Source organism: Dryas octopetala, chromosome 7 (genome assembly GCF_963921425.1).
Source record: "Dryas octopetala chromosome 7, drDryOcto1.1, whole genome shotgun sequence".
Taxonomy (NCBI): Eukaryota; Viridiplantae; Streptophyta; class Magnoliopsida; order Rosales; family Rosaceae; genus Dryas; species Dryas octopetala.
Genome location: NC_141372.1, coordinates 14,848,153 through 14,863,849, shown reverse-complemented (window position 1 = coordinate 14,863,849; position 15,697 = coordinate 14,848,153). Strand labels below are relative to the sequence as shown.

General features: G+C 36.4%; 1 protein-coding gene and 1 pseudogene across 2 annotated transcripts; one reads left to right on the top strand and one right to left on the bottom strand.

Annotated features, from left to right (window-relative positions):
* Positions 1-1,142: 1,142 nt before the first annotated feature.
* LOC147279978 (uncharacterized) lies at positions 1,143-14,596 on the top strand. The gene is made up of 10 exons (XM_086252107.1): positions 1,143-1,163; positions 9,793-12,254; positions 12,351-12,456; positions 12,535-13,168; positions 13,335-13,339; positions 13,426-13,566; positions 13,652-13,702; positions 14,022-14,162; positions 14,248-14,298; positions 14,567-14,596. Exons 1-10 carry the CDS (start codon positions 1,143-1,145, stop codon positions 14,594-14,596), a joined length of 3,642 nt encoding a protein of 1,213 aa, XP_086108233.1.
* Positions 2,942-7,719, bottom strand: LOC147279979 (RNA demethylase ALKBH9B-like; annotated as a pseudogene). The gene is made up of 6 exons (XR_015123379.1): positions 7,420-7,719; positions 6,583-6,948; positions 5,189-5,274; positions 4,780-5,098; positions 3,479-3,550; positions 2,942-3,372 (listed from the first exon to the last, which is right to left on the bottom strand). The product of XR_015123379.1 is annotated as an RNA demethylase ALKBH9B-like (transcript).
* Positions 14,597-15,697: the final 1,101 nt, after the last annotated feature.

Here is a 15,697-nt window from a genome sequence, read left to right as displayed (position 1 = left end):
TGTGATTTTAGTGATTATCAAGTTGGAATTAATTTTTGAGAATTAAATCCATTGGAGTTGAATTTTTTTTAACTTTTATGGAGATCAATTTATTGTTTTAGGTTATAGGAAATTATGATTAATCACTACGAGTCCATAGGATTTTTCGAAGAATTATTTAGAGTCCCGAGCTATTTTTGGTGATTTAAAGAAATTTGGAGAAATTATAAAAATAGGAAAATAAAGAAATTAATTTGTTTTGCTGACTGGACTGACACGTGACACGTTTCGCAACGTGACTGGTCCACTCGCGCTGACGAGGCACTAGCAGGCGCTGACATGCCAAGCTCACGGGAGCTGTCCTACGCACGTCACACCGGAGCCAGACTCGCGATCTAACCGCGACCGTCCAAACTCATTAATTGAGCAAGATCTGGGCCGTTGATCCAAGAGAGAGAACCGGTCACTGTGTAGCCGGGTCGCCCGACCCGCACTCCTCTAACCGGGTTGACCCGCAATTATTTTGTTAGTATAAACGAGTTTTGTGATGGATTTTCTTGACCCAATTCGAATTTCAGCCTTCTTTGGAGCATTTTTAGTGCAATTTGTCTCACATTAGAAATTTACAACTTCTTCCAACCCTCTAGTGCCTATAAATAGAGACCTTAGTCCCTCATTTTCACTTGCACCACCAAGTGAAGTTAGAGTTACTCACTCCTTGATTATTTGGGAGTCTCTCTAAGAAGAGACATACCAAAAAGGAATAAACTTCCCATAGTTTAAAGTTTTGGGAGTGAAATGAGGAGTCCCTAGGAGTGGGGTCTAGCTTTAGAGGTCTACAACCGGGTAAGTATTTTATTATTTCTACTTTATTTATTTATTTTTAGGCTTTAATTTTAGGATGCATGCTTAATTAATTAAGTATGATTTATTTATTAATTAAGCACACCTAGCCTTATTTTTGGAGACTTATTTGTTTGTTTAAGAGTAATTAGCATGCTAGAATTAAGGTCGTCCTCTAGCGTCTTGGAGGATTAAGGTCGGTGGTTTGGCATTGATCTCTTGGGATACTCAGGAGGGTGCCTCTGTCGCATAACCGGGGTTCGAGTATGTTCAGAAAGTAAGAAGGTATGAGGTGTCTGGTGGAGTAGTGGCTATGAGTCATGACATCACTACTGGCCCAGGTGTGTGGAAAAATTATTGGGTATATGTTTACACCCTATTTCGGAATTAGGCCGAAAGCACAGCCAATTAAGCCCAAAAATTCATAAGGAGAGTTTAAGCCCAATGACAGTTAAAGCCCAAGTCCATAGCAAGGATGCTCCTAAACCAAAATCCAAATAAGAATGTGTTTTTATTAAGAAACCTAGTTGCACCGAGAGTCCTTGGTGAATTAGGAGATTTAAATCAATCCAGAATGGTAAGTCTTGGGCGTGAAGGAAAGAGGAAGTAGAGTTTGTATAGGAAAGGGTTTCCTAAAACCCTAGGGGATTGATCACTATATAAATGAAGCATTGACAAGAAGAGCTCCCTCCAACACATTCAACACAACTCAACTCAAATCTCAGATCAAGCATCTCGATTTTTCAAGTTCTTCAAGCTCTCAAGCAAATTGTTCCTTTTGTTTTAGCTCTGCTAGGATCCCATTATTCTTAGTATCGACTTCTTTTGTCTTAATCCTGGTTTTTCTTGTCTTTTCATCATGAGATTTGTTATTAGAACTACAATTGTTACTCGTTTTCAAGACAATCAGATCGTCCATACTTTTTACATCAAAGTTCATAATTTCTCGTTGCATCCAATTACTCAAGCACCCATTCATCGCATCTTGACTTTCGAGCACACCGTTATAGTCACACCAAGTAATTAGAAGTCCTTGAGGATCGAGGCGATTGAACCTAGGCGAGGTTTTTGTTCCTTATTTGGCCGCACGTTCATTTGATTGGGAGTTTGAATCACGGCGTAATACAACAAACTAGGCATCATAATACATTCTGTATCCGCCCATCTGGCATGGCCATGCAGTGGCACACCCACGCACAAAGCATAAGGACTACCCCAGTGTTCTAATCAATTTTTTCGGCTAAGTTTGCGGTGATTTTTTAGGGTAACAGTATAACTACGTACGTGTAAGAGTATTGTTGGACGACATGTTTATATTTTTAAGGTATAATATTAATAACATCTACCCATATTATAACACATAAGTTGGTTATACTACGTGGCAGTGTATCGGTTATACCCAATAATTTCTTATCGAGTCATCAGTTTATGGACATGTTCTTCATCAAATGCTCCTATATATGGGTGTTTGATTTTTTGTAACTGTTCATTCAATTTGGCTACTCATTGATTCATAAGTCATTGCTTAGCATTCTCGACTATTGGTTTTTTTCCCTGTTTGACCCTTTCTCTTTTCTTTTTTTCTTATTTGGTGTGCATCAGCCAAATTTAAGAAGACAATGTGAAATTTTCATATGGTCATGGTTTTGAGAACCAATAACCAAAATATTATAAGAGTAATACAAACTCAAATTCTTGTTTGTATATGTTGCTGTATCCTCCTGTAGCTTTTGTGTATATGACACTTAGGTATATTGTTAGAAGTTTATGCCAGATTGGAGGTGATTTCACAAATATCTACTTATGGTTAACACGTACCATATCCTTCAAATGAATAATGCGTACAAGAAACAATGAAGAGTAGTTTTGATTCCCATAACCAAAACCCAAAAACTTTCACATCTCTCTCACAAACCTGGCCAAAGAAAATTCTCTCACTGGTCGATCGACTTACTTATTTAACTGTGGCTAGAACAGAACACAACATAAGATGTCAAACCATGCCATTATACAAAGAAAGCAGATATGCAAGTTTAGGTCTATCCCCTCTCCCCCATGCATCACTCTGATTAAGTACAAACTTTTATTAAATTAACACTAAAAATACAAAGGGTTTATTAAAGGATACAGAAGAATGACTTTATGAAAACACCCAATTGTTTTAGGATACAATAAACCAAATCCTACAGATACATGCAACTAAGAGAAAGAAAAAAAAATCATATTATAACTCACCTTTTCTTGACCATGCGCCTGTTCTCATAATTTAAACCTGGAGGGAAATCATCTTTCTCAAGAAGAAAAGAGTTGCTATTCCTCTTCTTAACATTGTTGGATGTATCGCGGTCAAATTTGTCACGTTGATGGAGGTTCTTTTGGACTTGTGAGTTGAAAGGAGAAAAGGAGTAAGGCTTCTCTTGTTGTTCTTGCTGGACTTGTGATTTGGCAAAGGGGGAACACGCGACAGGTTTAATTCCCTGAAGCTCGGAATCGGGAAAATAATGGTATGGTTGTTTGCTATCATCCATTTTTCGGAAAGTAATCGAAATCCTGCAGCGCTCGGAGAAAATATTTAGGAAATACGTAAAAATAAAAAATAATTAAAAAGACGAAAAGAAAAAGTGGTTGTATTGAAGGGGAACATGATATAGGATACCTTCTTGCTCGAACACCAGGAACACAATGCTTAGCAATGTCTGCTGCATTACCATTTAGAATAAGCACTGATCTGCAAATCATATGTATAGCAATTAACAATTAATTAACTACAAAATCCAGCATACATTCCTCATATATTTTTTCTTGAAGGAAAAAAAAAATATATATATATTTCTTAGTAGTACGTGCTATGAGTTTTTTTTGGCCAATAGTAGTGCTACGAGTTAACTAGGAAATATTTGATTTATTAGTTATACCTAAACTTTTTCTATTAGAACATAATTAATATAGGAAAAGAAAATGCAAGAGAGAAAGGGAGAGAGAGAGAGAGAGAGAGAATTCAAAAGAAATGCCACTTTGGTATACATTGACACTCTATATAAAATTTTTATCTAGCTCTAACATGAATGTGCTATTTGATTGAAAAATGAGGATGCATTTCAATAATAAGGAACTGAGTATATCAACTGTAAAAAACAATAGAAAGACAGCCTCTACAATGACTGCGGGCATACAATGCCGCCAAGAATGTGGTAACTAACGATCAAGAATGTAGTAACTGACGATTAAGATAGTGATAGCTTACCAGCTCAAGTAAGTGGTAACTAGCGATCAAGAATGTGGTAAGTTACCAAAAACTTGATCTGGAGTTACCAGTTCTTGAATAAACGTTCAAGAATGTGGTAACTAGCGATTAAGAATGTGGTAAGTATGTTATCCAAAACTTGATCCGGAGTTACTAATTTCTTGAGCGAGATATCAAGAAGTGGTAACTCATCTAGATAGACCCATTTTTTAAGAGGTACCACAAACTTAATCCGGAGTTACTAGTTCTTGAATGAACGCTCAAGAATGTTGTAAGTTACCAATTCTTGAATAAACGCTCAAGAATTCAAGAATGTGGTAACTAGCGATTAAGAATGTGGTAAATTACTCATCTTGATCTGGAATTACCAATTACTTGAGCGAGATATCAAGAAAGTGGTAACTCATCTAAATAGGCCTTTTTTGAAGAGTTACCACAAACTTGATTCGAAGTTACCAATTCTTGAATAAACGCTCAAGAATGTAGTAACTAGCGAGAATGTGATAAGTTACCACAAACTTAATTGATCTCGAATTACCAGTTCTTGAATAAACGCTCAAGAATGCGGTAACTAGCGATCAAGAATGTAGTAAGTTACCACAAACTTGATTTTGTGTTACCCTTAAAGAAATGCTCAAGTAAGTGGTAACTAGCGATCAAACAATTAAAACAGAAGTGATCAATTGAGAAGAGAAGCAGACCAAAAAGCATACCCGAGAGGCAAAGGTATAGAAACAGGTCCTGAAAATTCTCCTGGACCCACAATCTTTAGATTTGAACCAAAAAGTATATTGCACTCTGCCAAAAGGGAAACTGTGCAAAAAGGTCTAACAAAATCATGGTGGTCGATGTGAGGAGGAATGCAATCTCCTTCATCATATATATTCACAATGCAGCTGTCAGGGATGCATGTTGGAGGTAATACGTGCCACTTTACCATTCTCCTTATCATTTGCTTAAACAAAGGAGGTAGCACGTACGCACATCAACTTCTTCATCTCTAACTATACCTGGTGGGTTCCCATTCTTATCCTGTAATGTCACACAAAATAACATAAAGCTAATATACATTGTAATTTGAATTAAATACTAATAGTACATAGAGAGAATACATAGAGGTACCACTGCATAATTGTAGCAACAACCAAACTGTATTGTTACACGTCCTTTGCCACGCATCCATTTTCTAGGTTCAGTATATGTACGTTCTGTAAGATATTCAAGCAAAAGTTTCAAATGGAATAAGGAACGACAAATATCTGATTCATTTTATTTCACATATATGTTATGCAAACCCACAAGCTTGGAAATGAGGAGACAGAAAGAAGTCCACCCATGAATTAATGATTGTTTTCATGATATGTTTATAACGATAGTTACTAATAAAATAGCAAGTTAGAGTTTACATTGTCTAATCAGATAGAGGCCTATACTATGGAAATATGATTTGTAATAGCCATGCATATTATTCCCAGGACATTTTATTTTTTAAAAAAAGAAACATAGTGATTATATTAATGGTTTACAAAGGGGAAGAACAATCAATGTGGACCAGCAGTCCACAAAATATTAAGAGCTACAAGCAATCTACAATAAACAAGCCACCATAAATTATTGGCTTTTTAACACTTTACCTACTTTGATTTTGAGATCGATCTCACTTTATCACCTATCAAACAAATTGTACCAATTTACTAAATTTAAATTTTTTTTACAATATTATAACTCAAGCAGATTTCATAACAGTTCCGTTAAAAATAAGCATGTGTCGTCACACATGACCCACTTTTAAGGGGGCTTTTTGGTCTTTTTATGTCAAATTTGAAGTGTGTGAGAAAGATTTTTATTGTATTTTAGGGGTATTAGAAGTGCAATAGCTATAAGGATGATTTGCTTCTTTTACATACAACCTTTTTTTTTACAATGAAAAACTTCCAAATACACTTCAAAATAGACATAAAAAGACCATAAACCCCCTTAAAAGGAGGTTACGTACGACGCACGTGCTTATGTTTGACGGAAAGTATGACGAGATCTGCCCAAGGTCTGACATTGCAAAATTTTTTAATTAAGGTGATAAATTAGAACAATTTTTAATTTTATTAAGTTGTAAAGTGAAATCGGCCCCAAAGTCCAAAGTCCAGTAGGTAATTAAAGTGGAATAAAACCTAAGATAAATGACAAACAATAGGTGACCATTAAAGACCCGAACAGAAACCTAAAAAAAAAAACCCCAAAATGAAAACAAAACTCCTCCCCAATCTAGATAGATCAGACTAACCAAGATCCTCCTAGAATGTTTTGTTGAAGATATTGAATTAATCATTTATAGCATTATCAACTGCTAGAGAACTCTTCCATTTCTTCCTACCCTTTGCAGATAGGTTGTTTTTACATCTGAATGATGTGTTATCTCATTTTTTGCACACTTAAGCATAACCCAGGAACCCAAACAGTTGAATGGAAATTAAACATGTGTGGAATTAATTTACTATAGCTGTCAAAATAAATTATACCTCTCAGTTGTCCCTTTTGTCCCATACGTTGTAAACTATAGATGCATTCAACAATTTTCTTCTGCTCACCCGAGTTAAAAACCCGAGTATGTAGCTCTAGGCCCAATAGCACATTTGTTGCTCTTCCACTTATATTCTCAATGTGAATGAAGTCCTTCTTTCTGCGAACTTCTGATAATCGGTTATGCTCATTCGGATCCTCCGATAACCCATCATGAATGGATGAGGAATTTCCATTGAGTGATCTTTGAGAACCTGAATGCTCAAATGAATTGCCTCTGTGTCCTCTTTGTGTTGATGGGTAGGATATCTTTTGTGTATATCTTGTGTGGTTATCACTAGAAAAGGATACCTCATCCACTTTCTCTGCTTATAAGGAAAAAAAAAAAAATAACAAAGAAAAGGAAAGGATAGAATGCATTTATTAATGGTTAATGATAAGTGATAACATATATATCTGTGCAACAACAAACACAAAGTAGTGAAATATACTGACCACCTTAACATATATTTCCCTAATTGGAGAAAATGTTCAAGTACAGCTAGAAACCCCAAAAATACTGAATTGGGCATATAAAACATTCTTTTGTTTTTTCTATTTTTATACTAAAAGGTAAGGTATGAAACAAACAGTAAAAACCCCACAGGCCACAGCAAAAGCAAAAAAAGTAAAATATATCAGCTACTTGAAGAAAGGAATAAACTTAAAACATAATTTGTTCATAAGAAATAATAATTAAGAAAAGAAAAACAACCAATAATTCTGTTATTCTCACTCACAGGAATTAATGCGAAATTCAAAACAAAAAATGCAGAGATGGTATATCGATTTCTTACTGTTAATGAAGCTGTGAATTCGATCCTCCAAAACGACTTGGCAGCACTGACAAAACCCATTTGACAAAACTTGCAAAATTTCGTCACGTTCTAAAGTCCTCAGCAAACTCATCCAGCCGCCACCGCCGCCGCCACTGGGCTCCCGCAAGTACTCCTCCTTGCCATGCTCTCCAGTCATCATCATTACAAATTCACAATTACATGAGATGAGTTGACATTTATGAGATGTTTGCTAGTTTTCGTTTTGGAAGACAGAATGAGTGAATGGTTGACTGATGGATTGACTTGGGAATTGGGGAAGTTGAGGTTGTTCTTGTCAGTGTTCTGCAAGACTTATTAAGTCTTTCTCTTTTTGGTCAGAAAAATAATTTGACTACAATGCCCCTGGGCCTTGGATGCTTCCTATTAAATCTTGTTCCGTTGTTCTTGTCAACTCTTTCTTTCTTTAGTAACTGTCTTAAGTCTTTCAATCAATCAGTTAGTCAGGCCATCAAGGTGGTTACTTGGGCGCCTCTGGGTCTGGGCCTTTGATGGGCTTATCATAGTTTTATTTTATAAAATAATTCGTTAACCTCGTTTTTTTCATTTACAATGTCAGACATATTCTTAATTACTATTTTTGTTCATCATATATTTGTTAAATTAAAATTATGGTTTATATCTCCTCTTACATTTTTTTTTTTTTAAATATCCCAACTCTCAAAAATGGTTTTTTACATTTATAAAGAATGCAGCTCTCTGTTGTGGAGTGTATTTAATATTTTTTTGATGCTAATTGTAACGTCATCTTCGTTCACATTTTATCAGGGGTGGATGGATGGGAGCATGCACTACTACAAAAAATGTAATAGACATCGGTCAATAAACAACGTTTTGTATTTTTTCCGTTATCTTAATTTACCACACAACGGTTTTTAACAAACCGTTATATTAATGTATATTATCCCATGGTATTTGGTTTGATAATTTTTCCTAATAATTAACAGACAATAGTTTTAGGGAATACCGTTGTGTTGGGCAAGTTTCACAAAAATATAAAATTTTGCGGGTCTTTGTATTTGACAAGCGCATGACCGCGTTAATGAAATATATCGCGCCTTAATTAGGTCTTTTTGGGTCAAAGCCCTTTGACTTCACCTTTCAGAAACTCACACACACTTAGCCCACAACTTAGTCCTCATTGATCAATCGATCTTCCCTCCTCAACTCAATCCTCTGGCTTCACCGATCGATCTTCCCTCTCGCGCATCAATCTCTGTCCTCATTGCGCGTCAATCTCCATCTTCGACATCGTCCCTCGCTCTCCATCTACACGTCTCTTGACGTCACCGACCTCCATCTCCGTCCTCATCGTCTCCGCCCATTCCTCATCGCCCGGCCATCTCTGCACTCCCTTGAATCATCTTCGCGCATCTCTGCACTCCGATTCAGGTACAGTTGATATAGGGTTTGATTTTGGGGGATTTTTTCCTCATTACATTTTGTTCTTTCTTTTTTTGTGCATATCTGATTTTTGTTCTTTGAGGTTCTTCTAAACCTTTTTGTTTTGTGTTTTTGCTGAAGGTGAAGTTCATATTGGTGATATTTGGTGATATTGTTGAGCTTGGGGAAAGAAAATAGCTAGGCTGCTGATTGAATTGGAAAGGTGAGTTCATCAGGCCCTTTTATTTTTTTTTCGTTTTGTTGGTTTTGGCATCTTGTTTTCTTCTATTTTGATGGTAGGGGTTTTATTTGTAGACTATTGAAAGGATTATATTGATTTCTTGATGCTATTGATTAACTTTTGTTACTCATTATAATGAATGTTTGATTTTGATGAGAAAAATAGTTATGAGTAAGTAATTGTATATTGAAGTGGAAAGTTGCTACCCCTCCCCTACCCAATAGAAACCATATAAGTTCATTTACTCCATTGTGTTTGCTTTATTTCAATTGAGGAAATTACTAAGACTGAACTAGGTGTATAATTTTAAGATGCATTGTGCTAGCTTGAAATATCTAATTTAGATCAGCCTGCAGGTTAGTGTTGATTTCCTCTCTGTCACCTACTCTGTCTCTCTTATTCTTGTTCTAGTTCTGGGTGAAGTTATTGTGGCTTGATAAAAATGGAATTAAAATAGATGATCTAGGCTTTACTTTGGTCAATCTTAAAATGGAAGTTATTGTGGTTTGTGATTGATTTTACTGATATGGGGTTTATTGGGTTTTACTGATATGGGTTTTACTGTAAGACCAGTTAGCTTTCAATTGCATGCCCATGTTCAATGGTATAGTGGTTGTGTTTAGTTTATCTTTGTATTTTTTTTGTTTCACTAGAGTCAATATTGGTATGATTTTATAAATGACATGCATGTTTGTATGGACAAGTCAAAGATGGACAAGTCATGGATGTATGCGGATAGAAGATCAAGGGCATATGAGTTAGGGATTCAAGAATTCTTCAAGTTTGCATTACAGCATGCTAGAAACCCAAACCTCATTCATTGTCCTTGCCAAAAATGTGGAAATATGAGACAATTTGGGATTGGAGTTATAAGGGATCATCTATATTTTAATGGGGTTGACCAAAGTTACCAAAATTGGATATGGCACGGAGAAGTTTCTAGTACATTTGCGAATGCAGCTAGAAGTGTGGAGGAACAAGAAGATAATTTTGTCTCCGAAACAGTGGATATGGGAGATAATGAAGAGGAAGAATTTTCAAATGATTCTAACGATTTCATGAATTTGGTTGGGGATGGCGATGAACCTTTGTATCCTGGTTGTGATAAATTCACCAAGTTGGGAGCACTGGTAAGATTGTACAATTTGAAAGCGAAGCATGGATTGAGTGATGCAAGTTTCACTGACTACTTGATTGCCTTTGGAGATTTTCTTCCATCAGGTAATAACATACCCACATCTATGTACGAGGCAAAGAAGATTTTGTGTGCTTTAGGGATGGACTATGAGAAAATACATGCATGCCCTAATGACTGCATCTTGTATAGAAATGAGTATGCAGATGAGATTAATTGCCCTAACTGTAATGTGTCAAGGTGGAAGTTAAGTAGGTATTCAACTATTAAGGAGGGGGTGCCTGCGAAGGTGTTGTGGTACTTTCCCATTATCCCAAGGTTTAAAAAGATGTTTCAGTCTAGTAAAACATCTGAGAGTTTGACTTGGCATTATGATAAAAGAGTGAAAGATGGTAAGATGCGGCATCCTGCAGATTCTCCATCTTGGAAGTTAGTGGACGATAAGTGGCCTGAATTTGCTGAAGATCCTAGAAACCTTAGGCTCGCACTTGCATCTGACGGGTTCAATCCCCATAGTTCTTTGAGCAGCAGATACAGTTGCTGGCCAGTTTTACTTGTCACTTATAACCTTCCACCATGGTTGTGTATGAAAAGAAAGTTCATGATGCTGAGTCTATTGATTTCTGGTCCTAAACAACCTGGAAATGATATAGACGTTTACCTAGCACCTTTGATTGATGATTTAAAAAGTTTATGGAAGGGAGTTGTAGGAGTGTATGATGCATACAAAGGAGAGTATTTCACTCTAAAGGCTGTATTGTTGTGGACAATAAACGATTTTCCAGCCTATGGTAACTTATCTGGCTGTGTCGTAAAAGGATATAATGCATGTCCAATATGTGGAGAACACACAAAACCCCACAGGTTGGTCCACGGTAATAAATGCTCATACATAGGCCATCGAAGATTCTTACCACGATTTCATCCTTATCGAAATCAAAGGGCTGCATTTAATAATCGTCAAGAACTTTCTCCAGCTCCTGTGCCATTAAGTGGAGAGGAAGTATTGGCAAAGGTGGATAGTCTTAATTTCTTGCCTTTCGGAAAAAAAAAGTGGCCCCGTAACCATGTGGAGGGTGATACAAGAGCGTGTTGGAAGAAGAAGTCAATCTTTTTTGAACTGGAATATTGGAAATCTCTTCATGTTCGCCATATTCTCGATGTTATGCACATTGAGAAAAATGTATGCGATAGTATTATCGGTACATTGTTGAACATTCCTACAAAAACAAAAGACGGTCTTGCTGCTCGTTTAGATCTTCTGGACATGGGGGTACGTACTGAATTAGCACCTATTGTTGGAGAAAAAAGAACACATCTGCCTGCAGCAAGTTGGAATCTGTCTAGGGAAGAGAAGAGAACTGTATGCAAATCCTTTCTTGGTATGAAAGTCCCTGAGTATTATTCTTCAAATGTTAGAAGTCTAGTATCAATGGAGGATTTAAGACTTGTTGGAATGAAGTCACATGATTGTCATATCTTCATGCAACAATTGCTCCCTGTGGCCATACGTTCAGTGTTGGAGAAGCCTGTGAGATATGCTATAACCAGATTCTGTTTCTTCTTCAATTCTATATGTAGTAAAGTGGTGGATGCTTCTATACTAGATAAGATGCAGCAAGATCTAGTGCTTACACTTTGTTTGCTTGAAAAGTACTTTCCACCATCATTTTTTGATATTATGGTTCATTTAACGGTGCATCTCATTAGAGAAGTTCAGTTGTGTGGACCAGTTTACTTCAGATGGATGTATCCGTTTGAACGGTATATGAAAGTGCTAAAGGGGTATGTTCGAAATCGCCATCGACCCGAGGGTTGCATTGCCGAGTGTTATATTGCCGAAGAAGCTTTAGATTTTTGCTCTGAACATCTTTCTACTGGCAGTTCAATTGGAATCTCATCAAGACACAATCAAGGATCTTCTAAGGAATGTATGGCCTTATCTGGTGCTTCTATACATAGGGTTGATCGTGAACTTTTGGACCAAGCTCATCTGTTTGTATTAGAGAATACATATGAAGTGACACCTTATATCGCGTAAGACAATCCCATATTTCCTTTGTCTTTTCATTAATTATGTCTTTGATTAGCTGAATTCTCAATATTAATTGAGGAATCTCAAATTTTGTGTAGTGATCATATGAGCTATTTAAAGGCTACAAATCCTAGGTTCAAAAAAAATGAGAAGTGGCTGCAAGATAAGCACAATCACACTTTCATTCTTTGGTTAAAGAATCGAGTAAGTTTAATTTGTTCAAAGGATGCACTAATGTATGTAAGTAATTCCTGTATTTTATTAGAATGCTTATCCTTACAGGTTAGATCTCAACTCAATTGTGAAACTCATGACATACCAGACACGCTGAGGTGGCTAGCTGATGGACCATGCATGGAAGTCCCAAAATTTGCAAGTTATTCCATTAATGGGGTTCATTTTAATACTAAGGCTCGTGATGACGTTCGGGCTGTTCAAAACAGTGGCGTGTGTTGGCAAGGGGAGACAATGCAAGTTGCATCTGCGAAGGATAAAAACCCCATCATTACAAATATGTGTTTTTATGGGGTGATCCAAGAAATATGGGAACTTGATTATTTCAAGTTTAGGATACCTATCTTTAAGTGTGATTGGGTTGAGAGTACAAATGGAATTAAAATAGATGATCTAGGCTTTACTTTGGTCAATCTTAGTAGGATAGGTTCCAAGCATGATCAATTTGTTTTGGCAAGACAAGTGAGTCAAGTCTTTTACGTGGAAGACCCTGCAGATGCTGCTTGGTCTGTTGTTCTATCAACCCCAGATAGAAATTACAATGATGTCGATTATAATGATGATGAGTTAGGGGATAGTATGGTTGACCATCAACCTTTTACTAGAGGCCTGCCATCTATTGAGACATTGGATGAAATGGTTAGAGACAATCCTACAAACTGCATTAGACCTGATGGTGAGGGTATATGGATTGATAAGTAGCATCAAAATGGCATTTATATAAGGTAACTGGTTATTTTTGGTGTGGCAATGATTGTGTGATTTATTTTTAATGTGTGATTTGTTCTTAAATGTGTTTCTGCATGTATGAATATGCTCATTCTTAAATGTGTGATTTATTTTTAAAGTCTTGGTTTGTTTTCTGCATCCAAGCATTCTTTAAATATGCTCATTCTGGCTAATGGTTTTACAATACTGAATTGGATGTACATTTGACAGGTAAGAGGGGAACCCAACATATCTTACATCTGTTCGAGGTACTATCGAGCACCTGAACTTATATTTGGTGCAACTGAGTATACCACAGCCATTGACATTTGGTCTGCTGGCTGTGTTCTAGCAGAATTACTGCTTGAACAGGTAGGTGTTGTTCTTCTTTAATGTGAGTTTCCTTTATCTTTAGACTCACATATATGTGCTAACTAAGTAATGCCTATTATGCCAGCCTCTATTTCCTGGTGAAAGTGGAGTAGACCAGCTTGTTGAAATCATCAAGGTGATTGTGAGCTTTGAATTTTTTCAACTTTAAATGCAGTTGGATAATGAGGAATAGAACATTCGTATATATACTTATCTTGGAATGGGTTGAAAACTTTGCATTCTATTCATTCTGACACTGCTGGCTCTTTCTAGACAATCTTGGTTGGCATGTATTTTTTTATTGGCAGCTCCAGGAAAATCTAGATTGCTTCATATTGCTTCCCTTTGAGTTGCATTTAGTTTTTTTTGTCTCATGATGATTTATGTGATTCTCGTGCAGGTTGTTCATTCTGGCTAATGGTTTTACAATACTGAATTGGATGTACATTTGACAGGTAAGAGGGGAACCCAACATATCTTACATCTGTTCGAGGTACTATCGAGCACCTGAACTTATATTTGGTGCAACTGAGTATACCACAGCCATTGACATTTGGTCTGCTGGCTGTGTTCTAGCAGAATTACTGCTTGGACAGGTAGGTGTTGTTCTTCTTTAATGTGAGTTTCCTTTATCTTTAGACTCACATATATGTGCTAACTAAGTAATGCCTATTATGCCAGCCTCTATTTCCTGGTGAAAGTGGAGTAGACCAGCTTGTTGAAATCATCAAGGTGATTGTGAGCTTTGAATTTTTTCAACTTTAAATGCAGTTGGATAATGAGGAATAGAACATTCGTATATATACTTATCTTGGAATGGGTTGAAAACTTTGCATTCTATTCATTCTGACACTGCTGGCTCTTTCTAGACAATCTTGGTTGGCATGTCTTTTTTTATTGGCAGCTCCAGGAAAATCTAGATTGCTTCATATTGCTTGCCTTTGAGTTGCATACTTGGTTATTTATATGTCTCATGATGATTTATGTGATTCTCGTGCAGGTTGTTCATTCTAATTTACAAGGTCTCTAGAAATTAAACAAGGATCCATTTATAAGATCCCTAGAAAATTAAACAAGGATCCATTTACAAGATCCTCCATTTACATATCTATCTTGCAAAAGTTACACTGTGCTAATCGATCTTTGTATTGTCTCTATTATATATACTTCTTACTAGTTAAATATATACTCTATTTACAAACTGTTTCATATCATTTCATTTCATCCTAGACAATGGCGCTAAAGAGAGTGGCTTCCTCGAGGAAGAAAACCTCCAAATCAAAGGTAGCTGAGCCTCCTGTAACTGAATCGAAGGTGACAAAGGACACTGCTACCACAGATAGCTCAGTTAATGGAAAAAGGAAGAAAAGGGGGATGGTTACAATGCATCGCATTGTAAGGCGAAAAATAATGAAAGTCAAAAAGGTGGTGGAGTTTAATTCAAAAGGGCAGCCACATGGGAAGGCAGCAACCGAAATGCAGTCTTACATTGGGACTTTAGCACGTACAAAGATCCCAATTAACATAAAGAAGTGGAAGGATGTTACGGAGGATATGAAAAATAAAATTTGGGAAAATGTAGAGGTAAGCAACAATACTTGGTTATTTATATGACTAGTACATCATTTAACTAAAACATTATATAGTATCATTTATTTAACTAGGACATCATTGATTGTAGATGGCTTTTGTGCTGAGTCCTCAATGTAAGAAGATGGTGTTAGCATCTGCATCAAATAAGTGGAGAGAATTCAAGTCTAGGCTGACATGCAAATTTGTTCTCCCTTACAAAGATCAACCTGAGCTATTAAGTGATCCTCCTAAAGACTATCAATTTATTGACAAGTCAGATTGGAAGGAGTTTGTGCTACATAGGCTTACGGATCAGTTTGGGGTAAGCTATTACTTTCTACATATATTTTCGTACAATTGTTGTCTTTAAATTTGTATATAACTCTTTGTATTGTCTCTATTCTGTTTTGAAGCAACTTCACGAGGAACAAGTGGAGAGGAAATCTAAGCATGAGTATCATCATAGACTATCGCGTAAAGGGTATGCTGGTTTGGAGGATGAACTGGTTAGTGTTTACTTTAACTGCCTTGGTACAATGATTATTAAACATGAACTGGT

Excerpts from the sequence above, each read along its gene's own strand:
- LOC147279978 (XM_086252107.1), top strand. The coding sequence starts at position 1,143 with ATGACATCACTACTGGCCCAG. Across the intron at positions 12,457-12,534 it reads TTCTTTGGTTAAAGAATCGA|GTTAGATCTCAACTCAATTG; the intron begins GTAAGTTTAATT and ends TTATCCTTACAG. Across the intron at positions 14,163-14,247 it reads CAGAATTACTGCTTGGACAG|CCTCTATTTCCTGGTGAAAG; the intron begins GTAGGTGTTGTT and ends CTATTATGCCAG.